This window comes from Peromyscus eremicus, chromosome 9 (genome assembly GCF_949786415.1).
Source record: "Peromyscus eremicus chromosome 9, PerEre_H2_v1, whole genome shotgun sequence".
NCBI classification, from domain to species: domain Eukaryota; kingdom Metazoa; phylum Chordata; class Mammalia; order Rodentia; family Cricetidae; genus Peromyscus; species Peromyscus eremicus.
Window position 1 is genome coordinate 53,410,533 of NC_081425.1, and position 27,970 is coordinate 53,438,502.

General features: G+C 39.5%; 1 protein-coding gene across 2 annotated transcripts in view; it reads left to right on the forward strand.

Moving 5' to 3' along the window:
• Adam7 (ADAM metallopeptidase domain 7) overlaps window positions 1-24,605 on the forward strand; it is a 36,521-nt gene extending 11,916 nt beyond the window's left edge. The window contains exons 8-23 of one of the 2 annotated variants that reach the window (XM_059273406.1): window positions 786-857; window positions 2,788-2,957; window positions 5,740-5,824; window positions 7,471-7,601; window positions 9,363-9,537; window positions 10,975-11,064; window positions 12,223-12,418; window positions 12,812-12,914; window positions 13,857-14,043; window positions 15,710-15,790; window positions 16,403-16,481; window positions 16,928-17,033; window positions 17,399-17,498; window positions 20,583-20,645; window positions 22,324-22,380; window positions 23,415-24,605. In XM_059273406.1, the coding sequence (XP_059129389.1) occupies window positions 786-857; window positions 2,788-2,957; window positions 5,740-5,824; window positions 7,471-7,601; window positions 9,363-9,537; window positions 10,975-11,064; window positions 12,223-12,418; window positions 12,812-12,914; window positions 13,857-14,043; window positions 15,710-15,790; window positions 16,403-16,481; window positions 16,928-17,033; window positions 17,399-17,498; window positions 20,583-20,645; window positions 22,324-22,380; window positions 23,415-23,459 (1,740 nt within the window). In that variant the 3' untranslated portion in view covers window positions 23,460-24,605. The remainder of the gene's footprint in view (window positions 1-785; window positions 858-2,787; window positions 2,958-5,739; window positions 5,825-7,470; window positions 7,602-9,362; window positions 9,538-10,974; window positions 11,065-12,222; window positions 12,419-12,811; window positions 12,915-13,856; window positions 14,044-15,709; window positions 15,791-16,402; window positions 16,482-16,927; window positions 17,034-17,398; window positions 17,499-20,582; window positions 20,646-22,323; window positions 22,381-23,414) is intronic. The other variant, XM_059273408.1, reaches the window with a different exon arrangement.
• Window positions 24,606-27,970: the final 3,365 nt, after the last annotated feature.

The following is a 27,970-nucleotide window of genomic DNA, read 5'->3' on the forward strand; positions in this document are numbered from 1 at the left end:
TGCCCAGAAGGTGAAGAACAACTGCTCAATATAGTCAAGAGGAAGACACGACAGAGAAGAATTTCGGAGACTTCCAGCAGGATTCAGGAAAGTCATACTCGACTCTGATTTTCAGCATGAAAGGAGACTGACTGAGTGTGTTCATATGGAAAAGCCTCCTCTACTGTTCAATGTATTTCATTAATGACTAGTAAAAAAAATGCAATTATAAGAACAGACTCAAACTCAAAGCCCTTAAGTCAATGTGGCCTTCTAAACTTTGTCCTGCAGAGAAGAGATGGCCAGTTTCCTTCCCCTCTATGGCTCACTGTAGGATCTGTTTGACCATGTGATTTTGTGATTTGTTACCCTCAGGCACTCTGGAGTCAGGGGAGTAGTAAACTTGCTGATGCTTGCAAAGTAATGGCTGTCACATAACTTTCACAATTGTGGCTTAGGAATAAAAATGAGCTTTAAAGAAGACCAAGCAGATGTGTTTACAAAAAAAGTCAACAGATGTAATATAATTGGAAACTGGGATGACCAAATTCAAAAGAAGACCTTAAAATAGTGCTAAGCCGAAACGCATCTTCAGGGACCAATATGTCCAGTTATTTTATTTCAAAAAGCTATCCTGTCTTCATAATTCATTCAGTGTTTAGCTCATTGGAAAGAGAATTGTTTTCTATTGCTCTAGAGGCTGCTTCTTTTTTTAAAAAAAAATCAATATCTCTTAGTAAGTGAAGTATTTTGTTGGACTTTTTCTCAATATTGATAAGTAACAAATGCTACATTTGTGTTTCCAGTGCCGCAGGAATAGTAGACCCCAAAACAAGCTAAGGAAACGAATTTGGGGAATGGTCAATTTTGTCAACATGGTAAGTTTTGATATGATTTGAATCCATCTGAAACTATAAATGCAATAGACTTTTTAGGGCAGGTCTCTGAAAGGACTGTAGTAATCACCTTGACATTGAGCTAACATAAACCACAGATCCATCAGGTCAACCAGTTAATAAAATTCTTCTCAAAACAATCAGCAACATGCCAGAGCACTGGAGTTTTTGTTCACTAGGTAAATTGCACTTAATTTCTAAATAAATTCCAAAATTTGCTCACTGGTGGGGGCTGGTAGGATTCCTCAGTGGATAAAGAAAAGTGTTTGATGAACACCAGTTCAAACCCTGGAATCTTCAGGAATGTAGAAGGAAAGGACAGATGCCACAAAATTGTCCTCGGATTACACACAGGTACTTGCCATATGTACCTGCCATCACACACACATACACACACACACACACACACACACACACACACACACACACACACACACACTGTAATGATAAAAGTAATAAAAATTTTAAATCTCTGCTCACATAAAAATTATGAAGCAATATCAATAGTTTGAGAACTAAAATATTAATGTAAATATTAGACCACACTACATTAAACTTAGTGTTCTGTGTCTGTGTATACAAAAAAAAAAGTCATGCTGTAATTTATTTTCTATGGCTTGCCATTGGAATCAGGACAACTTCACTATAATCTATTAAGATTATTAGTGGATCTAAACATTAAATGAGAACTGCTACTAAAACAAATTGTGAGTTGTACTCATCTTCCTTTGCTGAATCATTCGAACACATCCTAGATCTATTAATCACTTAAGTAGATGCAAAAGAAGATACTAGAAGGAGTAGCCCATCTAGATTAGTGGTGCTTCGTTCTACAGTTGAAGGGCATTTTTCTGTTTTCATTTCTGCTACTTTAAACATCTGTGCACACTCTTAGGTGCAAAACTAAATACTCCTTTGTTTTACATAAATACTAAGAAGTTGAAATGCTCGGTCGTATGGAGTGTGCCTATTATTTTAACCCTTTCCCACTGCATTAGACCCTATCTTCTGTTTGTTTCATCCTTTCAGTTCTTTGTATTCAATTTGGGTAATTCCTGGAGCAAGCAGGATGCTTCCCTTGATTATTTATAGCCTTCCAATGTGTTCATGAAAGGCTTTAATTTTTTCTATTATTTTCATTCATGCTTATCATTTCTATCTCTATACTGAAATTAAGGTATTTTTGAACAATTTTTTTACCATATTTGTTTCTTTATTGAAATTCATGGCAATTTACCCAATATTCTATATAATAATCTTCATTAGCTTTCAGTGTATCAATTTATGAGACAGGAGCTGAGCTATTTAAAATGCACATTATAGGGGTGGGTCTGTGAAAATGCTAAAGGAAGACCCCAGACTCAAATAGTATGCCAGAACAAAGAGCATTTATTTACCAGCATGTGAGATCAAACACAGGTACAAAGTGACCTTGAAGGGAGTGTGCAGGCTTCTTTTAAGCACAGCTAGGGGAATTTTAGGAACAGTTAGGTCATCTCAAACAGTTAGGTCAAGCAAGCAGCAGTACATTAGTATACTTTTAATTGACTGAGATTCAGTTTTATCAATGTTGGACGGAGCTGGGAAAGTTTGGGCAAGTCCAGATATGATTCAGAAAAAGGTGGGGGTTGCAGGATTTGTCCTTGAGACATTGTGGGACTGACTCAGGCCTTCTACATGTTCTCTCCATCATCCCTGAATGTAAAGGTGTTGTTGATTAGTGCCCTTTGTTGGGAGAGAAACCTGTTTTGCCCCCCTCAGAGAACTGAAACCTAAATTCAGTTATAAAAGGGAAAAAGTTTAAATCATTCACATAACAAGTTGAATTTTTTTTATCACAGGGGAATACAGGTAATAATGAAAGAAACTTCTAACAATTTGACTTTGTGAAAATTATCCCCTCTTTGAACAGATTTATAAAACCTTGAACATCCATGTGACATTGGCTGGCCTTGAAATATGGTCAACTGGAGACAAGATAGAAATAGCATCAAATCTAGAAACTACCTTAATGCGTTTTTCCACTTGGCAAGAAACAGTTCTCAAAAAAAGGAAGGACTTTGATCATGTGATTTTACTGAGGTATGCGGTTGTTCTATTTTCCTCCACTTATTGGGGCTATTATTCTTATTTAAAAAGAAAATAGGGCTCAAGATTTGGCTTGGTGGGTAAGAGTGCTTGCTATGAAAATATGAGGACCTAAGTTTGAACCCAAGCACTTATGTAAAAAGTTAAGTGTGGCCATGCACTCTTTTAGCTCTTGTGACCTCTGCACCACGAGTCAGGTAGAGACAGGAGAGTCATGGGGCCTTGCTGTCCACCAATCCTAACACCAGGCTCAGTGGAAGACCCTGTCTTGAGGGAATAAGGCCATAGCATGATAGAGCTGGACACCTGTTGCCCTCTTCTGGCCTCTCATGCACACACATAGGCATACATATGTGTACACACATGCAAATAAACCACACATACTCAAACACACGAAAGAAAAAGAAAAAGAAAGTAGAACAAATAAACAACACAATAACATTTAAAATTATTTATTGGGAGGGATTTTTTATTATATAGGAAAATGTTAATTGTGAGTATAGAAAATTCCCAAGTAGAATATTTAATAATATTTTTTGCTAATACTAATTAAGACTGTAAAAAAAAATATATCCTTATGCAGAGTTGAAAATGTGCCAGAGCAAAGTTAAGTTGGGGACCCATGGGTATTTCCTATCACCACCTGAGGTCAGCTTCTAATATTTCACTAAAACCTGGCTTTTTGGAAAATCTGATCTGGTAAGTTTATCCTGCTATAGCTTCAATATCCCTACATAAAAGTTTGAGAGGATCTCCTTAATTATTAATTCCTCTGTTCAAAATATCTAGCATTATACAGGTGATAAATATAGGAATGAATTTTATTGGCTCTGTGATAATAAGCACCGTTGTTATCTTAAGTGATATCACACTGTGGGAGAGCTACATGGGAAGAATAGTAGCTTTCGGATGTCCTCTGATGCTGCTAAAGTCATGTCTTAGGGAAACACCTATTTTACCTATCTGCTTCTCTGCTTATAATGCCAATACTTCTCCAGAGTTCTGCAAATCTAGTCTGTGGAGCCTCTTTCCAGGGTTAACTAGAGCTGAGCTTTCAGGCTGAGCTCAGAAGCAAGCAGTTTCTAAAGCCTGTCATGAGAGGTCCAGTCTAGTCATTTAGTAGACAGATAAGAGTAAGCCAGACTGTCAGTTTTCATGTGATGGGTCCACAGCATTTCTCCTCAGGAGTGTAACTATGCCTATCTTGGGTGTAGACATTCATACACTGTCATGACCAAAAAGGATAGGGGATGAAGCACAATAAAATATCACCATAAACTTCATGGTAGGAAAGACAGAGTTCCCTATTTGTACATTAATATTTAAATATTTATTTATTATTTATGGTGTGTGTGTGTGTGTGTGTGTGTGTGTGTGTGAGAGAGAGAGAGAGAGAGAGAGAGAGAGAGAGAGAGAGAGAGAGAGAGATACAGACAGACAGACAGACAGACAGAGTATTTGTGGAGATCATAGGACAACTTGCAAGAGTAAGTTCTCTCCTCCCACCAAGTGGATCCTGGGGACAGAACTCAGGTTGTCAGGCTTGGCCGCTAGTGTCTTTACCCTACTGACTTATCTCACAAAGCCACATGTGAATTTTAGGACACCTAGCATTATCTAAATAGGCATAATGAAGAACAATGTTTTATTTTAATAAAATAATTTTTCTTATTTCACAAGTAACTTTTCAGGTCAATAAGTTGTTTGAAACAGGGGCTTAAAGTGAATGGCTTCTCACTATCCACCTGGGCATTGTATCTGGGACTTCGTATGCACTGAGTTATTGAAATCTTCCATCTATAGTAACATAGATATAGAAGGAAAGACAATACATATGACATTATAATTGTGTTATGTTTACATTCAGATGACTTTGAGAGAAGTCAACCTCTGGCCTGTCCTTCCCTAGTTCTTCACATTTCTCCTGTTCTTCTAAGATCTCCAAAGACTGGCAAGCCCAGAATACAAAGCTCCTCTAAGAAGCAAGGCAAAGCATTGAGACACTGAACATAGGGATAGAAACAGAGTTCATCTTCTTAACTAAAACAATAAAAGGCTAAAAAGGGTCCCTTCAGCTCACCTCTGTTCTTGTATTTGAATTTCCTGATATTCTATGTGTTATCTTCTAGATCATAATAGCTCTGTTTACAAAGGCCCAAATCTAACCACTGCTCTCAAATCAAGTGAAAATTATATCCCTACAATGTAGACATTTATCCTTCTAGGGGTTATGGGAATAGCCTTATTTTTATACAAGGATTCATTTAAATGTTGAATTAGAACTATCATTGCCCTTCTAAGTTTCCATAATTGATAAACAATTTTAAGTGTTATCAACCATAATCAAATAACCCTGATTCTGAGTACATTCACTATAATATATTTCCCTCTCAAACACTTTAAAGATTAATTGGTTAGCTTGCTGTAGTTTTGTTTATTTTTGTCATTTAAATTGTTTTATACAGAGTTGAGTACAAGGTAAAATAGAATCAAGAAAAATGAGATTCTTCCTCTTTCATTTTGTTTTTCTTAGAATAAATTACATTTTTTGTTTCACAATTTCATTCTAAGACCACATTTGGCTTTTTCCATGTCTCTAGGTTTAACTGAGCCCAGTATCAACTCGGGTCATCCATGGTGTCTATAACTTCAGAGATGAGAAGGTTGTTTCAAGAGCAAAGGGTGACCACTACGGTGGTTCACTGCAGTTTGAATTTGGTGTTAATAAAACTGTTCAGCCAGATTAAGAATAAGTATTCTTGTATCTTGTTTACAGTGGGAAGTGGCTCTACACACCTATGCAAGGAATTGCTTACCCAGGAGGAATGTGCCAGACCCTTCGTTCATGCAGCATTGTTAAGGTAGACCTAAAACATTCCTAAAAGTGTACCATTTGCCCAAATATTTAAGTTAATTTTTATATCTATTTGAAACACATTGAAAAGCCATGTGTGATCTGTGTTGGATCAATATTTTCCAAGGTATGTCATGAAGAGACCTATATTCCCTTCAGTAAATGAAAATCACAAATGTGTCTTGTGAAAAACTGTAGGTGAACAATGAAGGTAAAACACAGTTCAAAGCTCAGAAGGACAGGTATAAAACCCCCACAGCATATTCCATAGCTGTAAAACTCTTTAATGTATTAAATACAACTATTTATAAAGACAAGTAAGGTCCATTACGTTTAGGTGGATTTAATCATTATAATTGTTTTTAAACTAAAATAAACAAGTATAAAAGCCACTTAATGTGTCACATCAAGATAGCCTTGAAAATTACGTTCAGCAAGTAGAGGACCTATGAGCTGTTGTCTCTCCTTGCTCATATGACCTTTCTCCAAGGCTCACAGCTTCCAGGAAATGCTATCCATGTAACTCTGTTGGAGACATAGTTGAAAACATGAAGGTTTGTATTTATTTCCTTGCTATTTATTTCCCCAGCTTAGTGTTATTGGGAGCCAACCTTACCCTCACCAACTGGTTATTTTATAATCACTTTTATGACTATAGATTTGCCTTTAGTATCTAAATGACATAAGATCTGCCTATAAAGTCAATTTACCCCCAAATGAAGCTATTACTATTTCAATTATCATATTTTAACCAAACTAAGAAACCTTTGAAGCTTCATATGAGCAAAATGAAATGAACAAATTAAAGGTGATCTATTAGCTTTATCATTCTGGATGGCCTACCCCTCTTTGGGTTTGATTTTCTATGAATGTATAGGTTAAAGCATGAACAAGGTCTATGAGGCAAGACAACAACCAATTCTGCCATGGATTTTATATTTCTGACTTCCAGAGGTTTCTCATGACAGAAACTCCCTCCACAAGATTATATAGCATTATTGCTCAATATGGCAGGACAGATCAAAAACAAGAACACCAAACCCCTCACTTGAGGCCCTGGAATATTTAGTACAGAGAAGACACAAACACCATTCATAAAATTGGGTGGGGCATTTGTCTTGAGTCCCCATGGACTTCAGTAACAAAATACCAGAAACTGAGTAGGTTATAAGCCACAGAAATGTATTTCTCACAATTCTAAAAGCTGAGAATTCCAAGGACCTGACACATTTGTAACTGGCAAGGGTCTACCTCATGGCTTAAGATTGACACATTCTCATTGTGTATCCCATGATAGAGTAGAGAAAGAAGTTCCTCCAGAGTCTATTTGGATAGGATATTATTACCACTGATGGGAAACTTGCCCCCTTGGTCTAAACATTGCAGTCCTTGTGGCTTAAGGCTTCAAAACACAAGTTTTGGAAGGACACAGCAGTCAGACATAGTGACGTTAATTAATGGATTTTAGCTATTTTGAAAAATGAGTCTCTGCCAATACAACAAATAAGAGTATGCTGTACCCCTTCCCAAATCCATACTAACTAACTAAGATTTAGAAACTGAGCCACTTTCAACCATCAATTTAAAGTGATACCTATGTACTACTTTGGGGTCCATTATAGACATCTCATATGGCTGTTTTTTTCCAATCAGGATCTTCTACCAGATGTAAATATAATTGGGAACAGAATGGCACATCAGTTGGGACATAGCCTGGGCATGCAACATGATGAGTTTCCATGCACCTGTCCTGTGGGAAAATGTGTGATGGGTGGTAGTGGAAGGTGAGGCTCTGATAATATACATAATAACTTTATTTTATATATATTTATATTTTGAAAAAAATCATATAATATATTCTGATCACACTTTCCCTTCCCCCAACTCCTCCCTCTTTCTCCCCACCCACAAAACTCTACCCCCTTTCTTTCTCTCTCTCTTTAGAAGATAAACAGGCAAAAAAAATAGAATAAAACAAACAAACAAAACAAAGTAAAAACACAAGAAACACACACACACACAAACAAAACAAAATCCCCAAGCCCATTAAAACACAAAATTAGAAACCATAATATCCCAACAAAAGACCAGTAAAACGAAAAGTGCTCAATCAAAGTCAGTAAGACAAGAGTCTACAAATCTACCACTGAGTTTGTTTTCTGTTGTCCATTTGCTGCTGGGCATAGGGTCAACCTTTAAGTGTGGTTAATGTATCCAGTAAGACTACTTTGGAGAAAACTCATTTTTCTTTGCAAGTAGATGTAAATGACAGGTTGCTCAACAATATCCAGTCAGTGGCTTATCATGTGGTCAGGCCTCAGTCCTGTGCATCTGTGGACTCCTTTGTGGCAGGAAAAGTAAGAACATTGTCTGTTAATACCAGGGGTTTCTTATGGATGTTAATTAATTAAATGATACAGTATGGGGCTGGAGAGATGGCTCAGTGGCTCAGAGCACATACTGCTTTTGCAGAGGACCTACGTTTAGTAGCAGCCACGTTGGGAAGCTCACAACCACTTGTAACTCCAGCTCCAGGGAGTCTGATTCCCTCTTCTGGCCTCAGTGGGTATCTGTAGACATACCCACACATCAACACACACAATTATACATAATTTTAAAACAAATATTTTTAAAACAATTAAAGTTTGAAATGCAGTGACGGTCACAGAGTAGAACTCAGTAACTGATACCAAACTAATATTATTCTCAAGGTCATACCAACCTCACTTAATGGACTCAACTCTCTAGAAGTCCTTCGTATTCAATCATTGAAGGGGATCAAGCCAAATGAAGAAAGAGGGAATGAAGTGTTAGCTTAAAGAGAGGTAGTGAGAAGTCATAAGGATGTTTCTAATATTATTAAGGAGTTGAGTTCCACAAGAATAATAGAGACCTACTCCATATCAGGTACTGTGTTAACTCATGGTTATTTTTAAAGAACTGAACATAATGCCCTCCTTGACTTGTCGAGAAGTTTAAGATCTTTCAGAGATGGTAAATCAGATTTATATTACTATGTGGTTATATTACAAAGGACACATTAGGGGCTGAAGAGATGGCTCAGTTGTTAAAGAGCACTTGTTGCTATTACAGAGGATTGGGATTCAATTGCCAGCATCTACATGAAGACTTACAATCATCTTTAGCTCTAGTTTCGGGGCATCCAACACCCCCTCCTAGCCTTTGCAGACACTGCACACATGGTACATAGATATACAGAAAAACAGACAAAAGACCCATAACATAAAAATAAAAATAATATTTTTTAAATAAGAGGGACACATTAGAGGGTAAATAGAAGCAGGAAGCACAGACAACCAACTGTTGGTTTCAGGAAGGATTTGTCAGGAGACACAATGCCCGAGTTTTTCACTGAAATGGCATTTCTTAGTTGTGTTTCTGGAACACAACTAATAAGTAACAAGGAGCTGGGCCATGGCTCTGCTCTCACAGTTAGCATTTGCAATTCTTTTCCAACTCCTAATTAAATTTTTATAGCTTCCTTCATGTGATAATCCTTTATTTTTACCTCATCTCATCTCTAGCATCCCTGGAATAAAATTCAGTAAATGCAGCCAAGCCCAATACCAGCAATATCTGAAGGATCAGAAACCAGCATGCATACTCAACAATCCACTTCCTCCTAACTTAATTGACTATCCATTTTGTGGGAACAAGAAGGTAGATGAAGGAGAAGAGTGTGACTGTGGACCAGTTCAGGTATTTGCAAATGATATCATCTTTAACAGGGTTGGTGCTCAGTTGGAATCATAGCAGATGATCATGTTCTCAGTGAAGCCTTAGGAAGCTGTTTTTATTATCCATTTGGAGACTGACTGTTGAGGCAACCTCCTTTCAAGCCTTCTTAGGAAATCTCAAGTCACATGTGATGACCTTGCTGGAGACCAGCAGCATTCCATTTGCCTAGCTTATACATTAACTGCCTTGTTTTGTGAGAAATACCCTTAAGTCTGACAGTAGGTGGTGGCCATTCTACAAAACATCACCTCGTCAGTCAAGTTTTACTTAGAGCTTTGGGAAGCTTGTCTATTTCATAGCTGTGCAGTTGTAATTACAGAAAATTCTCTTTTAATAGAGGGACAATAGGCCTTCAAATTTTTCACATACTTATTGAAGTTTAGAGCATTTAGAAAAAGCCTTGGAGGCAAATTTTCAAGTAATTCTTAGTCTGCTTTTAGAAACTCATCAAATAAATATTCATCCTCCACTACTGTCGCTTCAAATGAACAAGGGTGTGTAAACCTCTGGGGATGTGTTAAAATATGAAGTGAGTAGTTCTCTAGTGCAGCTTCGTTTTACATTCCCACCAGCCTTCTGACCCTGCATGCTGCAGACATTTTCCGCGTTAGCTCTAGACACTACACAGTTCAAAGTACTGTAATGGGGCACCAACCAAGAGACACTGTCGTGAGGGTGGGGCTGACCTGCCCAGAGAACTTGAGAACTGATCTTCAATGTCTCAGACGAAAGGATAGAAAAGCTGCTGTCTTTGGATGGATCCCCTGGCCCTGGGAATGTTTTGGAATATTCCACAGCTCTGTTCTAATGTATAGAGGCCTTCACTGATGAGATGTAGACAGATAACTGCCTCTGAAGTTTTAATTTTGTCCAAGAAGGCAGGGCACTCACTAGGTGTGACTGTTTTATTGTTATGATATAATAATGCGTTGAGGAGAGAGGGAGAGGGAAGGAGGGAGAGAGAGAGAGAGAGAGAGAGAGAGAGAGAGAGAGAGAGAGAGAGAGAGAGAGAGAGAGAGAGAGAGTGAGTTCAGGTTGTAATTCGTGGCATCTCGAGCCAGAGGTAAGATCAGATCTTTAGACATTGTAGTATCTCCCATCATACTTCAGCACCAAGAAGCAACAGGGGTTGGGAGTCAAACAACAGGGGCTGGAAGGTCACTGTCTTTGGACTCTTCCCACCAATGAGAGTTCATAAACTGGGAAGTACTGAAGAAACATGAGAGAAGGCAACAAAGTAGAAGCCCCCAATACAGGCTGCACCAGTAATCTGATTCACATGCCTAAGCCAAGGATCCCACATTTCTTTGGAGCTCTTGAAGGGGCACAAGTAATTAGACCATTAAATAGGAGCCATATACCAGGCCATTTGTGATGTTTACATTTTCATCTTGCCAGGAATGCACTAATCCTTGCTGTGATGCACATAGATGTGTCCTGAAGCCAGGATTCACTTGTGTGGAAGGGGAGTGCTGCGAATCGTGTCAGGTGAGACCCTTGGCTCCCAAGGATTTCTGCATTCTCAGTTTAGGTGTGTGGTCGACAAAGCACTAGCTGGCCATGGCTGGCCCTGCATTGCCGATTCCAGAATGGAGTGCCCCTTGTTAACATCCAGGAGTATTTAATCTGAAATGTTCTTATGTCTGAACAGATAGTGCTCTAGTCTGGGTAATAGAGAAGATGGCGAGCATCACTTGGTGTTTTTAGGAGTGAAATCACATGACCAACACTTTTCTTAGCCATGTGTAAATCAGTTCCCATCTATTTAACCTCAAGTGGGAGGGAAATTGATATCCTAGCAACAGTTTATCTAATGGAGAACAGAGTATACAGACATACTTAATGCCTAGGGATAGGAGCTAGAAAAAATGACCAGAAATTTGGATAGTGCCAAGGAATTTCCTTACGCTTATTTCACTCCACTGAATTGCAAGCTCACAAAGAAAGGAATCATTTTATGTATCTTCAACTCTTCCTAGGAACTCCATACATTTAAGAGAATACCTTTGGGCACTCCCCTGAGCAATGAGAGGCAGGATATTGTTACAGTTTATGTGGTAAAAATCTTATCTGTTGGTGACAAAGATTCTGTGTTAAGCACTAGATGAGTAGGGATTTGTTGGATTGATATATTAGAGCAAAAAACGAAGAAAATACAAGGTAAATGAAAACATCTGCCCATTTTACCACTTTTGCCCATGTCAACTCTACCTAAGGCTCTTGTAATACCAAATTTCAAAACCACAGTTTTGGTCTGGGGAATAGGCTCATGAGTTAAAAGCACTGGCTGCTCTTGCAGAGGATGCAGGTTAGGTTCCCAGTACCCACAAGGCAGATGTAACTCTAGCTCCAGGGATCTGGTGCTCTCTTCTGGCCTCTGTGGGCACCAGGCATGAATGTATGCAGGCAAAACATTCGTACATATAAAATAAAGAAAGCTTTAAAAAAAATACCTCACTATCTTCTTATTCTTAAAGTCACATAAATGTCATGGTATCTACAAATGATAATAATACTTAGCATCAAGAAGAAGGAAGCTGTGAGCCTGTCTCTCACAGATAAATTAAGTGAGTCAGCTTTCTGCCTGTTTACTCAGTTTCACCAACTCACACATCAAAGATTCCAATATTTGTTTCTCTTCAACAGATTAAGAAAGAAGGGACCATATGCAGAGTAGCGAAAAATGAATGTGATTTTTCTGAACTGTGTACTGGCCACTCCCCTGAGTGTCCTAAGGATAAGTTCCGGGCCAATGGGTTTCCTTGCAAGAATGGAGAAGGCTACTGCTTTATGGGGCAGTGTCCCACTCTAGATGATCAATGTTCAGAGCTGTTCAATGATGGTGAGAGTCATGGGGATGAATGATCAAGACAACAGTCGCTATTTCTGTTACTATTTAAGAATTTGGGATTTAATTGGAGAAAATATAATTGGTGATGTACATTCAAGGTCTCATCTAGCATCTCTTTGTCTGCAACCCCTATTGGTGATTTTACTTACAATGTAATTAATTGACTCTGTATAAGAGCTAGCATGCATCTGTGCCTCTTACATATCTCTATTCCTACTTAAAAACCTTTCCTGGCTCAATAGAATATTTCTCAATGATTTTTGACTCTCTTTTACTGCACCATTCTGTGGTATGATTTGGCAAGCTTAACTGTATTAGGAAATAAAGTACTTTATGATTCTCAGTATTCATATGGTTTTTTTATCATGTAATTTTGAACTCCAGGAGCACAAGAGAGTCACAGTCTTTGCTACAAGATGAATAAAAAAGGAAACAGATTTGGATATTGCAAAAAAAAGGGAAACACATTTGTTGCCTGTGAAGAGAAGTAAGTGCCCAATGGAAACAGATCTCCATGAAAGTATATTGAGAACTCATGAGGACTTCTATTCTGGTAACTGTTAACCTGATTTCACTGAGAATTAGGAAAAGAGTGGTGAGCACAAACCCCTGGCTTCATTGGCTGAATTTTCCTTCTGTGCTTATTAGCTGGAGTCCTGGAATAGAAAGAACAAAGAGGAGTAAGATGGGTGGAAAACAGGGAGGAAGAGAATGCTACTGAACCAGGGCAGTGGAAAATATGTTTTAAAGGGGAAAAAAATGAAAGGGTAAGGGAAAGCAGTGAAGGCATCTAAAGAAGTTGGAAGTGAGACTGATCTACATGAGTTAAGCTCCCTTCCAGGTCTGTGTGGCCTTTCACATGTGACAACATAGGGATTGGACTGAAAGGAACAGTCAACCAAATCCTCCAGTCAAGTTCACCTTCGTTTCCACATACGCCATGTGAAAACGGAGTGCCCTTTACTTCCCTCTTCGTTACTTACTTTCAGTGGCTGTCTCACTTTACAGTGGGTGCTGCAAGAGCAGCAGCATCCCCCCTCCATCTCCCTCCACCCCCCACCCCCACCCTCTTGCTAGACAGCCCCAGCTTGCTAGAATTAGTTAATATCAAGAGAGGAAGAACAGTTCTTAGTGTTCCCATCAAAGTTATGCTAACCCAAATTACTAATAAATATTCTTTGTGAGCTTTAATGAATATTGAGTTTTGAGAACTGAGAAACCTTTCAGTGATTATTTCACATACTTATCTATTTATGTCAGTTCTTACAGTTGGGGCTCTAGAGGTCTGAGAGCGTTCTCAGCCTACCATGGCCCTTGAACCTGCCGACAAATGAGGTTTAGAGGAAAGCAGCTGGGCTGATTGTCTCATCTCTGACACTTTGCTTTGGCTCCTGGTCCTAAGTCTGAGAACATTCTGCTTTTCCTTCAGAGATCTCAAATGTGGAAAGATATTCTGTACTGGAGGTCAGCGTTCATCACTCCTGGGAGAGGATAAAACATATAACCTTAAGAATCAGAAGCAGAACGTGACCATGAAATGCAAAACCATGTTTTTATACCACAATTCTAGAGACATTGGCCTGGTTAATTCTGGAACAAAATGTGGAGAGGGAATGGTAAGAGAACAGATGCTCCCAAACATGACGAGGTACTGGGACTGGCTCCCAAGGGACTTCTAGATGGCGAAATGGGAAAAAATGGCCACTTTCCCTGTAAATTATTGAGGGAGATGATAGCAATAATATGGTAATGTTATTCTTGCTTAATTGTAGTTATACTAAATTATATGTAATTGTTATAAATACGTTTAATTAGTATCTTAAAATAGGCACTTAGTGAAATCGTACATGACTTCTATTCCAATTAATGTTACTGATGTCAGCAAGCTCTCTTCATTTATTTTATTCATTCAGTCATATTTACTGGCTAAGTACTAGGCTTTTAATAATTAGGCTGGATTTCCATGGCCTACAGACCAGTGTACTTGAGAATGTCCTACACAGAGCATGGCCATGGAAATGGCCATGGTGTTGTGGAAACCAGTGCATACTTGGTCCAAAGGAAGAGCGCTGGGTGTTGTGACTACTCAGGTTTCGGCTTGATTTGCTACACTCTTTTTTTTTTTTTTTTACAGAGAGAAAACAGGAAAGGCTTTTTACTATATAGTCCGGATTTTAGCAATTATTATGACCCATAGTTAATTATTATGAATATTTCTTGGGTACAGTATAATGCTTCGGTACATATGTAGAATGAGTAATAACCAAATTTGAGTAAATTAGGATAGACACTACTTTAAACTGACCATTTCTTTATGTTGAGAACATCCAAAATCCTTTTTTCTAATTATGTTAAAATATACAGGGAAGTATTATTACTTACAATCACTCTGCTATGTGAACCACCAGAAATTATTCTTCCTGGTTAACTGAAAATTTAAACCTATTAACTGGAATCCCCTTTTTCCTTCTCCTGGCCACCCCACCAGCCTCTGGAAGCCACAATCCAGTTCTCTGCTTCCTTAAGATCAATGCTTGTACCTTTTGTGTGTGATTGAGAATTGTCTCACATGTGAAATTCCCAACCTGTGTCTGGCTTATCTCACATAATTTGCCTCCCACACTTTCTCAAGATGCCACAAATGACGCGCTACTGTTATTCATTTTGCAGCTGAGTTATACTCCATTGTATGCTTGACACACTTTTTGTCCGCCCATTTATTGGTGGATACTCAGGTTGAGTCACTATCTTCATTAGTATGAATAATTCTTTAAAAACATGAGAGTACAGAAAAGTCTTTTGAAGAAAGAAATTCCTACATAAACACAACACAGGGCTCCTTGGTTCCCATCTGCTTGGTGAGAATACAACACTAACAGGAAAAGAAAATGAGGCACAAGAGAAGAGGAGGGAAGAGAGGAATGGTGGGAGACTGGAAGAATAAAAGAATAGGAAAGGAGATTGGGGTGGGGAGGGGGCTGTTGTTCTGTCCATTGGCATAGGGGAATTGTAAAACTGTCTTTGCACTTATCTTTGACTAAATACCCAAAGGTGGCAAAACCAAAGCAAGACATTTCTCAATATTATAACTTAGTTGAGCTTATGATTCCCACAGGGAGATTGACATGGGTGCCGTAGATGCGAAAGCAACCTGCCTAGTGCTGCTTCCAACTTGCAATTAAGCTACATAAGAGGGAATGTATAACTCCATTTGTCATTCTGTCAAATCACGTGTCTCGTAAGTTGCATCACTCTAATTCATGCCAGTTACTTCCTCTCTAGGTTTGTAGCAATGGCGAATGTGTTCAAATGGAAAAGGCCTACAATTCAACCAGCTGCCCCTCCCAGTGTGATGACAATGCTGTAAGATTTCGTTGCCTCTTAACGTAGTGTCATAGCAACCTTTTTTTCTTACCTTAGTCTTCACTCTTGAGCCTGTGTTAGAGTTATACCTATTCTTTTAAAGAGCTATATATTTTATTTACATTTTATGTATAATCAATAAAATCAGTACAAAGAGTCAACCCAGATATTATTAAACATAGACACTGCCAATGTTACAGGCAAATAATGTATTGTCTATATTGATAATTCAGAAACATATTTATGTACATATATATAAAGCTTAAACATGAAGTTTAAATTTTAATTTTTCCTAATATCACTTAAATTACAGCAGTATCAACATCAGCTCAAAGCTTTTGTAAAAACACACAAATTCTAAATTTGTTTTTAGCTCAACACTGCTCAATGCTGTTGGTTTATATCTGGGTGGAAGATCATCCCTACACCCAGTTATCGCTTAAAATTTATTAAGATATATATCAGATACCCTTTCAAGTACTAAATATCTGTAGTTATGTATATATGGATGTGTGGGCCTGATGTAAAACTACCATTAATATAAATGAGCTTCAAAACAAAGCTTTTATCAGCCACTCCACAATAATAATACATGATTGACTGCTCTTCCAGGTGGATGACCACGAACATGAGTGCCAGTGTGAGGATGGACCGATAATTGCTGACTGGGGAGAAACTTTAAACCTTACCAGTAAGGAATATAATTCTCACATATGTTCAGAGTCTCCCACCAAGAAAGCTGTGTCTCATCTGCCATGTATTTGTTGTGTTTCTCCACAGGTGTTAATTGCCCTGTCTTACTCTTTTGCATGTTTGGAGACCCAAACTAAACTTACTACACTGACCTTTTAGAATTAATGCATCTTCTAGCCAACTGTCACTTATGACTTCTGAAACCCCAAACACAATGCCTTTTCTTTAGGTGATTCATAGCTAACAAGTCCAAGTTTTCTTGCTGACTATGGCTTTCCTTAAGCATCCTGGAATCTTGGAGTGGATTGTTAATTGTTAATAGAGATGGTAATTTGTGTCATATGGGAAGACAGGGAGTTAAAGTCCTTCCAGGAAGAAGTGAGCTTGTAAGTTCTACTGTCCTAAAGTCCAGCTGAACATGTGTTATTTGTTTTTATGTTGTAGGTGTCTCTATCATGGTCGTTGTGCTTGTCATGGTTATTATTGGTGTTGGACTTATCGTATTATTGGTTCGTTACCAGAAATGCATCAAGATAAAGCAAATTCAAAAGTATGTCTACATATTCTGCATCAAAGGAGGTCATCACTAAGTACATACTAGTTTTGTGGCCACATAACATATCAATGTGGGGTGGTCTGAGTCTAGTACTGAAGACCAGATATGAATACCAAATCAAACTTTTACATGCCTGTTTGTGTCCAAATACTTATTTCCATGGTTCTCAGACTTCTTTACATATTGAAAATCTATTCAGCTCTTTCATACAATACAAATGTTGGTTTCTCTCTGAGCTATTGTAATTGAATTGTTACAAGGTACAAGCTACACATCCTTAAACATATCATGTGTGGTTTAATTGTAATCACTTGTCTATTCCAATAGCATGGTCAATGTTGCGTTTTCCCCTTTTACAGCTCTCCTAGAGAAATGCAGGGAGTAGAGAATAAAGGATACTTTCCTGATGAGCACCACACAAGGAGTGAACCAATTCTGACAGACATCCATCCCCTACATGTAAGATACTTTCACTTGTGACAGCTAATGAACTGTCACATGTACGTTTATGTATTTTTTATTATTGAGGTGTTCAATTTATTATTATTAATCTATATACATATGTGTATGGTGTGTGTATATGTGTCTGCCTGTGTGCCTGACTATATGTGTGTGTGTGTGTGTGCGTGTGTGTGTGTGTGTGTGTGTGTGTGTGTGTGTGTGTGTGTGCCTGCCTACCCGCCTGCCTGCCTGTCTGTCTATCTGCCTGACTGCCTGCCTGCCATCTGTCTGTGTAAAGAGAGACCAGAAGACAACTTTCTGGAGCAAGTTCTTTCCTTTCACCTTTAAGTAGGTTTGGGGGATCAAACTTAAGTCCTTAGGGTTGTGCAAGCCTAAGCACATTAGCAAGCCGAGCCATCTCACTGACCCTGTCTCTCTGGCAAGCATATGTTTTCAATGTAGAGTTCACCGTAAGCTAAGTGAAGTGGGAGATACTTGGAAGCCATTTACTGAGGTGTGCTATACAAGTAAAGCTTTCACTGTATAAGTAAATGAGGGGCAGGGAGGAAGGCAGAATCACACAGATATTGTACAATAACCAAGACTTGTTTCAGAGCAGAAAGCACTTACTACATAAAATATTACCTTGTGTACTAATGGAAAATGTTACAATTGTAAATCATATTCTAAGTTATAAAGCAAATTGAATTAAATTCAGAAGAATTTACGCAATATATAAACTATGTTCTCAAAATAATATTGTATTACAAATACAAAACAGGGACTAGAAAAAATTCTCAACTGAAACTTCAGTAAGAAATTCTAAGGAACTCCCACATTAAATGAAAAACAGCCCAGGCTAGCTTCAAATTCAAGGCTGCCCTCTTTCCTCAGCCTCCTGAGGGATGGAATTGTAGCCATGTGGCACCGTTACATCTTGCCAGGCATTTTGTGTTTTAATATAAGTAACTCATGCCATTCTTGACAAGATTGCCCGAACAAAATAACAAAGTGCCTGTTAGGACCCAAATCTTGAGGAAAGGATAGAGAGAGAAAAATTTTGTTGTTGTTGTTGTTATCGGTCAAATGATTTAGATACACTATCAACAAAAATAGAATGATAATGTTTTTAAAAAGATGTGTTTTTATTTTCTTAGTGTGCTTTGCCTGCAGGTATGTATATGCACCATGTGTGTGCTGGTGCCGTACAGGCCAGAAGAAGGCATTAAAGTCCCTGAAACTGGAGTTATGCACAGTTGTGGGTGACCATGTGGGTTCTAGAAACCAAAGCCAGGCCCTCTGAAAGAGCAGCAAGTGCTTCGGAGCACCGAGCCATTGCTTCAGCCCCTGATGCCAGTATTTTAAGATTCAGAACTTTGAGGATTTTGATGCAAGTCTGATGGTACAGTTCCAGATATTTGGAAGCATTTGCCCAGATGCTTTGCTTCCAAAAATTCTGGGTTTTGTCTAATATTTGCAGAATATCTGCTACCCACCCTCATGATGCTCACAGGCCACTGGGAAAACAAAACAAAATAAAACAAAACAAAACAAACAAAAAATATTTTCTGAACTCTACTGGAATATTTAGGCATGAATAATTCATCTTACTCGTACTATATTATAGTTTATCATCTCCTCAACAATTTCTGCTTTTTACTATGTCATTGTTAATGCTGAGATGGTTAACTACAAATCTTAATTGTACGTGGAGAATTTTCTGGCATGAAAATATATGATGCTAGTATCATTCTTACATAGTTGCCCCTGGGATTTAAATGAAAAAGTTGATATACTTGGCAAAGTGTCTGGTGTGTATTTAGTGCTCTCTATATGTGAATTATCTACTACGTCTTACGAGCTTAGCAGTTGCTTTCCTGATTAGAGTTTCCTTAAATTAATGAATGTAAATTAGGTGCATTTCATGAGCTAAGAGTCAAGTTGAAGCTCTCTAAATCCCACTGTGGGGGTGGGGCAACTGTCAGAGAAGCCAGACCAGGGTTTAAGTAGAGCTGGGACATATTTGCTACTTGTCAAGGCTGCAAGTTTAAGTTGGGTCCAGTTGTACATGCCTGTGATCTCATCACTTGAGAAACACAGGCGGGAGAATCTAGACCTCAAAACCAGCCTCAGTTATAAGAGACCCTGTCTCAATAACACAACAAGATTACAAGCTCCTTAATGGTTTTTGTCATTTTGGGTTAAGTAGAATACTCAAAGAGAAATTTGTTGAGTGTCAGAACAATTCACCTTAACATTGATGATGCAAGCAATATGATAGAGTTTTATGGATTTTACAGGAAGCTGTGGGATCTGAAATCTCATCTTGAGGGGTTAATATTATTTATCATAGAATTATATGAATAATAATGGTTTGAATAATTGTTTTTGATGTATTAACTCCATATGGAAGGCCAATCCTCATCAAAATCGTGGTTTGGAGAAGACATCTTTAGTCATACATATATATATATTTATGTATGGGTATATACATATAATGTGTGTGTATATATATATGGAGAGAGAGAGAGAGAGAGAGAGAGAGAGAGAGAGAGAGAGAGAGAGAGAGAGTGTATGTGTGTGTGTGTGTGTATGATGAATGATGTCTGACTTTTTCTCTTTGGAAAGGAGTGTCTTCCAAGGTCTTGCTTCTGCTGGGCCTTGCCTTGTTTCACTGTCTCCTGGGGAATTAACAGAAAATAAATTAAAAAGGGGCACCTCAGTCAAGACATCTGTATATTCATAGGCAGTTTGGGAGCACTCAAAGAACTTCCAGGTCCATAAAACTGTAAGTGGCTGTGGCCTTTCAGAATGCCGACAGAACTTTCGAGATCTGGAGACTAGCAGACCCATCTGGTGCTACTCATGCCATAGCATACTGAAAAAATCCCATCTTCTCCCATGGGTGTTCTTTATATAACAGATCTTAGATATACTCATTTGTAAGACAGCAATCTAGGGAAGATTACTGTTTCTACATCTTTTCTTATTTGTACATCTCCTAGGTCTGTGTCCAAGGTAGAAAATACATTCTGTGGTCTTGGAATGTGTGGTCCTTCTTTGAGTACGAATTGCAGGTTAATAACATCTTTTCATCAACAGAGTACTGCAGAGTCATTGGAAAGCCTTCCATCCAGCTTTTCAAGTCCTCACTACATCACACTGGTGTGTACCTTCTCTTGGTTGGTTGTGCCCATTTGTGTACATCTCATTAATCATTTGGTTGTCACTTAACTACTATTAGTTCCTTGAAAAGACCCAGTAACATCACCCAGATATTGGCCTGAAATATGACTAACTCACTATAGTATGAACACATGCTTAGCATGGTGGGGCTGAGCAGAAGAGAATGAAATGAGTCTGTACTCCCAGGACACACTTCCTTTACAATAATCATAATTGGTCTCTTGTTGATTAACTGTGATTTAAAAAAAAGTTTTTAGTTAAAATACATAGTTATGGGTTTCAGTATGACATTCTTCACACACACACTTTGTTTTTTGTTTGTCTTCCTTCTCTGCTTCTCACCCAAATTCCCAGCTTGTACCCTTTCACCTCTCCTAGTCCCCTTTCTACTTTTGTGTCATATGTTTTCTGTTACCATTTCCTCCCACCTCTTTCTTTAAAACCCACTTTCCCCGTCTCAAGTACTCTTTCTAGTTTTGTGATCTATAGCCACACCCAAATGCAAAATTAAAAACCAAGGTCAAGATAGGAGAGATCCATGCGACATATTTGTCCTTCTGAGTGTGGGTTGATTCACTTACTGGAGTAATTTCCAGATCCATCCACCTTCTTTCCAGTTTCATGATTTTATTTTTCTCTATGACTGAATATAATTCCATTGTGTAGATGACTGTTTCTCTTCCCTCATTTATCTGTTGATGGACACGTAGACTGGTTCCACTTTCTTATTGTGAATAGTGCAGCATTACGAATGGATGTCACAGAACCTCCCTGGTAGGGTTTAGAGTCCTTTAGGTGGGTGTGTGCAGAAGTGGTCTAGCTGGTATTAGTCTCTGTAATTATTGAGTTTGTTTTTGCTATTTAAGTTCTGTTTTCAAATCAATGCCTTATTAATCACCCCATCCTGGTCCCAGTTTTGAGGGACAGAAACACAGTGGTGGTTTTCACTGAGGCTTTCATTAGCTCCAGGGCTCTGGACTCTCAGTTAACCAAGATGTTGAAAACAAAGAATTATTACAGATTCTCCAGGAATGACCCAAATCCTGCATCTTCAAAGTCTCACAGGAAGGTAGCTCACACTTGGAGCTAGGAGATGTCTGTACATCAAGATGCTCAAATATGCAGTTTAAAACAAGCTGTTTTCTAAGTGGATGACTAAAAGGCTGTGGTCAGAGTAGTTCTGTCTGGGCTTCTTCAGTATCACAGAAAGGATCTCGTATTGTGCCTAACAGAAGCTGTGCGTGAAAATTTCCAACTGCATTCCCTGCAGAACCTGTGTGGTCCATATCAAAGATGGCTCTAGTGAGTTTCAGTAGACATGCTTGAAAAGCCTCTTCTATTACATATTCTCAGAGATTCACACACTTTACTAGAACTATGTGCCTTCTTATGAGACCTTCCCTAGGCAGAAATTCCTCAGCCTCCCCTTCCATTAGTGATTTATGAACTACCTTAGGTGTGTTGTTGTTGTTTTTCATAGAGCAAGAAGCGCTCTGCCCTGTGTGTGTATGTGTGCTCATGTGCATGCATATGTATGTGTGTGCTGCTAACAAGAAGAAGTCTGCCCTGTGTGAGTGCCGTGAGCATGCATGTGTATGTGTGTGCTGCTCACAATATCTGGTTCAGTTCCTGACAAAGCATATGTTGTATGTTATAGAAATCTATCAGCAAGGACTCAAGAGGAATTGCAGATCCCAAGCAAGGTGATAACATGGTAAGTTCCTATGACAGGGAGTGCATCCCTATTTAAAATTCAAATGCTGGAATTCTTCAGCATTCTGGTAGGTGTTACCTTACCTACCCATTCACTGACTAGAGCTATTGTCTGCACTTACCAGATGACAGGATGGTTGAAATTGTGTTCACAGACACGCTGAAATTTCTGTAGAGTACACTCCAACGCATATTTACACTGAGACTTGTAAGCTATGTGGAAGGACCAAGCTAGAAATCAACAGTGTCAGACTAACAAGATGTTGTAGAAATAACAAAAATGGGAGTTTTCGCTCCGATTTTACTGGCCATACTCACGACTTGGGGTTCCGCGATATACTTTAAAGGGTATGATGGGCTGGTTACTGTGGCAAGGGAACACTGTTTATCAAATTGCTCCATTATCAAAGACTTTTCTTACCAAGTCAACTGATGACTATGGGTGAGGGGCGCTGTCCCATTTGAATGACTATGTCTGTACTGGAAAAAAATTTAAGTATTTTTTATCAAAGAAACAGAACAAGCATTTCTTTCCTGTATTTCTGAACTTCTGCCTTTTTTCTTTCACCATCTCTCTTGTGATTGGCCCATTCATTTTAGAGCACGAGTAACCATGACTACTCTCTAAGGGGGGTGCATAAAAGCAGAATAATAGGCCAATGAGAAGTTCATCAGGAGAGATGCTTGCTGTGAAGACCCAGCCTCCTGAGTTCCATCTCAGGACCCCATGGTGGAGGGAGAGAGCCAGCTCCCTAATCTCCACAGCTGTACTGTATGTTCTCTCTCTCTCTCTCTCTCTCTCTCTCTCTCTCTCTCTCTCTCTCTCTCTCTCACACACACACACACACACACACACACACACACACACACACAAACACACACACACACAAAAGTAAATAATTTTAAATTAGTTTAAATTAGTAAAACAGAATCCATGAAACTCATCCCAATTTGTAGATATAAAAGAGGGACTGAAACACATGTTTACAGATTTTACAGAAAACAACTCATTTTTCACCATCTGCTTCTGTTTAGAACTTGAAACTGGATATTCAAAACGGCTGTGCAAGACTGGGGTGAAGAGCCTCCCTGCAGATCACCCCAGCCATGATGTCTGCTGAACAGATTTTGATGGTTTTTCCAAATATTCCTTATCTGGATAGAAAATGTTCAAGAGAAACAGTTTCTTTCTGTTAATATTTAGTCATAGAACCCACAGCCTATAGCACAGACTGTAAGCTCTGCAAAATTTGTGTATGAATTTTCCAATGGGCTTTAATTCAATGTCCAAATAGGAAGTCTCTCTGCTCTAACAATTGCTTACATGATATTAATCTTGTCGCTTTTATAAGAATTAAAACTTGGACAGTGATCATTTAAAGCCTCACGTATAAGCAACAAACAAGGCTAGTGATTGAATGGTTACTTTGTGAAGGTCATAACGGCGCTTACTTTCAGGTCAGATGTGGTGACCCAGGACTGGGATCCTTGGAGGCTGAGGCAGGATGATCTCAGGTTCAGGATCTATGTGGGCTGCAAAGAGAGCTCAAGTCAAGACATTAGGAATGAGCTCAGTGGTATAGCAGAGTGGAGGACATTGTAGGATCAACTCCTAGAACTAAAAATAAAAAAAAATAGATCGAAACAAAAAGAGTGCCTAATTTGATTTTCAAGCTACATCATTGAAATTTGGTTTAAATGAAATTGTCTCCTATAGAAGTTCCAGGGAGATAAGGTCAGGGTAGTGAGTTATACTAGTTGACTAAAAGTGGAGGGAACTAAAGATCGGCCCCATTGACTACAGAATAGTCATATAGCATACCATCTACAACCTGGGGTACAGGGGCTCCTAGAAACTCTGGTTTCCTAGGTCTGCTTTTCTAATATTCTATAAGAATCTCTGTAGATATTAGGGATTTTAAAAAGTTCCCTCCACCTCGTTGTGTGCATGCTGGGTTTCTGAGGCCCCCGGGATACACGGATGAGTGCTTAGTGTGCAGTTTCCATCCTGCAGATCTCTGAAGGCCCATGGGTTCATGTTTTGTGTGGGGTTGTTTCCTTATACAGATACCTGTGGGTGGGAGCACTCTCTCACAGTCTCTGTTTGCTTGTTGGGAACTGTTAAGCCTACTGAAGCTATTGCTATTTTTCCCCTATCCTGAAATAAAGATCTCAAACGCTAAATGAAATGTTTGTGATTCAATGAAATAAAAAGCTGGAAAAGAACAGAGTGTCCTGTCCTTGGTGATGTTTCTGCTGCTGGTGCGCTGCTGCAGTTTATTCCCTAAGAACCCTCATGACTCAGCACGTCACACACATCAGCTCTCCAGAGCATCTCATCAATGGATTTAACCAAAGTTGCTTCTTTAAGAGAGAATATTGGGCTGGAGATGTAGCTTATATGGGAGGGGGGGGCGAGAGGAGGGAGAGTATAGATGGGTCAGGTCAGGGAGAAGAGGAGGAAGAGGGGAGGAAGTGGAGGGGGAGGAGAAAGAAAGGAGGAGGAAGAGGAAGAGGGGGAGGAGAAAGGCGATTCTGGTACCTGGGAGAAAGAGGCAAGGGACTAGAAAGTTTCAAGCCAGCCTAGTCTGTGTAGTGAGCTCAAGGCAGTCTCAGCTACACAGGGAGACCTGGTCTTGAAAATGTGTGGGCTGTTGACTTAGATCAGTGGTAGAGCTCACCACTAAAACATCTAGGGGCCATCTCTGCACTGTAAGAAAAAAAATAATGGTCCGCGGGTAATGTTTTTACACCTGAAGACACTAAAATATATGTAAATCTATGAGGCATAAAAGAGCAACTCCATTATTCAGTGAGAAGTCCTGCTCCAAGTGTGCTCTGTGTGAAAAGTATACACATATTTGTATCTTTCTACAATGTCACAATGTACCGAATAACAGCAAATTCAAGTGCTACTTTAGCTGCATTGGCTGTGATTTTGCTGGATAGCAGGCCTGGCTATTGACAGTCACAGGTTCTATCATTTTATTATAATTACTAATATTAACTTGTAGATCATACACAATAATATACTGCTATACATTTTACAGAATGACTAAGAAATGAATAATGAGGCTGCAGAGAACAGAGGTGTTGTCCTCACAGAGGCAGAGAGGTGATGTAGGTGTCCAGGAACAGTCCCTAGGGGAAAGCTAATGCAGGTGTCTAGGAACAGGCCAAATGAGAAGTCTTTTATTTTATTTTACTTTTTATTAAGAAATTTTTTCAATAATTTTACATACCAATCAAAGATCCCCCTCTTCCCTCCTCCCTCCCCCCAGCCACCCCCTCCCAACCCACCCCCTTCCTTCCCCCCACAAAAGGCAAGGCCTCCCATGGGGAAGCACATCTGGTAGAGGCAAATCCAAGCCCTTCCCTCTGCCTCAAGGCTGCACGAGGTGTCCCATCATAGGTAGTGGGCTCCAAAAAGCCCACTCCTGCACCAGGAATGAATTCTGATCCTACCGCCAGGGGGCCCCCCAAGCAGATCAAGCTACACAACTGTCTGCCATGCAGAGGATTTAGTCCAGTCCCATGCAGGCTCCACAGCCATTGATCCAACTTTCATGAGTTCCCACTAGTTTGGTTTGGTTGTCTCTGCAGGTTTCCCCATCATAATCCTGATGCACTTGCTCATAGAATCCCTCTTCTCTCTCTTTGACTGGACTCCTGGAGTTCTACTTGGTGTTTAGCTGTGGATCTCTGCATCTGCTTCCATCAGTCACTAGAGAGAAGCTCTGTGATGACAGTTAGGGTACTGACCGGTTTGATCACTGGGGTGAGCCAGTTCAGTTCAGACACCCTCTCCACTATTTCTAGTAGTCTAAGCTGGGGTTATCCTTGGGGATTCCTGGCAACTTTCCTAGCACTGGGTTTCTCTCTATCCCCATGATATTTCCCTCTATCATGGTATCTCTTTCATTGCTTTCCCACTCCATCTCTGTTCCAGCTCAACCATCCCATTCCCTTATGTTCTCATCCCCTATCCCCTACCCTCCACTGCCCACCCCTCATCCCCAGTTTCCCCATGGAGATCTCATCCAAGCATGGGTACAGAGCTGTTTGGTCAGATGTCAAATGCAGGCACTGACAGACGGCCACAAGGCTCAGCTTGAAGTGGACCAAATGTCATGGGCAGAAGAAACTGAACTCAAGCTTGGGGGCAGAGGCCAGAGTCCTTTTCTGTCTCATTTTTTCCTGAATGAGGTTGATGACCAGTGACAGAGTGACCAGTCAGCTTGCTTGTCGTGCTTTGGTCCAGGGGCACTCCTTTTATGTCCTGAGATAAGAGGGGAGAGCTTCCATCTGGTGTGATTGATCAGTGTATGGTCCAGTGTTTATCATGTCTTATACATGTTCAGGTGTCCTTCATACTTGGCACAAATGTGCCTCCTGGTGTGCTAGTCTAGCTGGTCATTACATCTGTAAGCAGAATGTAGACTCACTCTTTCTTACACTCAAAATGGGGTAACACTGGTAAAGCCTGTGAATTCATAAAATGGAGTCAATCGGATTGGGCACAACCCCAGTTGATATTTCCTAGAGCGCACAGTAACTCAGGATAGGCTGAGCCTGGTCACCTCAGTCCCACTACACCGGACAATAACTTAACATGCAAAATTAAGGGAAAACCATACTTTCAGATTCTCCTGAACATGTCAAGTGTTGGTGAAGAGTACGCACATTTTGGTATTATCTAAATCCCTCATAAAAGGATCACCCTCTTGATTTTTCTGTTTTTCTTTGGTGTCTATCCAACATCTCTTCTAAAAAGTTTAGCACAATTGTTTCTTCTTCTGCCTCGGTTTCCACATTCAATTGACTACAAACTTCTGGTTATTTGTTTCCCAAATGTCTTCTTTCTCTAATTATAACTATGTCTGACCTTTCCCCAAGCTCCAGCTTCATGATTTCCCACTAGGCAATCTCTTCAGAGTTCTAACTTGCTATGCTTTCTTCAGATAATCCCAGAGCCTTATCATAGGCAAATCCCTTTAGATTTTACCTATAGCTCTCCAAGATTGCCCAAGTTAATCTGCAGCTGAATCATATCCCATTTGTCCTTAGAAAAGGCATATGTATCAGACAATAGAGGAAGCTACAGCTCCTGATTCTATCATGAGCTTGACTTCTTGCAATGTCCCAGTATCTTTCAGCTAATTTTGTCTCTGTGTTTACTGCTATTTTCTCCCTCTCAACTGGGCATTGAACTCGGCGGGTCTTGGTGTATGCAAAACACACATTCTACTGTCAAGCTTCACCTCTAGCCCTACAACTTTTAGTTGGCCTTCAATGAGCTGTAGGAGGAAAGCAAGATATTTACATGCAGGTGTGTCAAGACCTGTAAGCAGAAAAATAGAAGAGATGTACTTTGCTGAAATTGAGCTTGTAGGTTGCAGGTGAGGCTGGGAGTGGAGCAGCCTGAGATCACTGGCTGGAGAGGAACTCTGATAATGAATCCAAGTGTCCATCCCTCATCCATCCATATACCCCTCAGTGTGGGGTCTGAAACCAGAGCTAGAACATAGAGAACTGAAAACCAGCTGAAGAGTGACCATGATCTGCAGCCTACATACAGATCATTGGTTCCT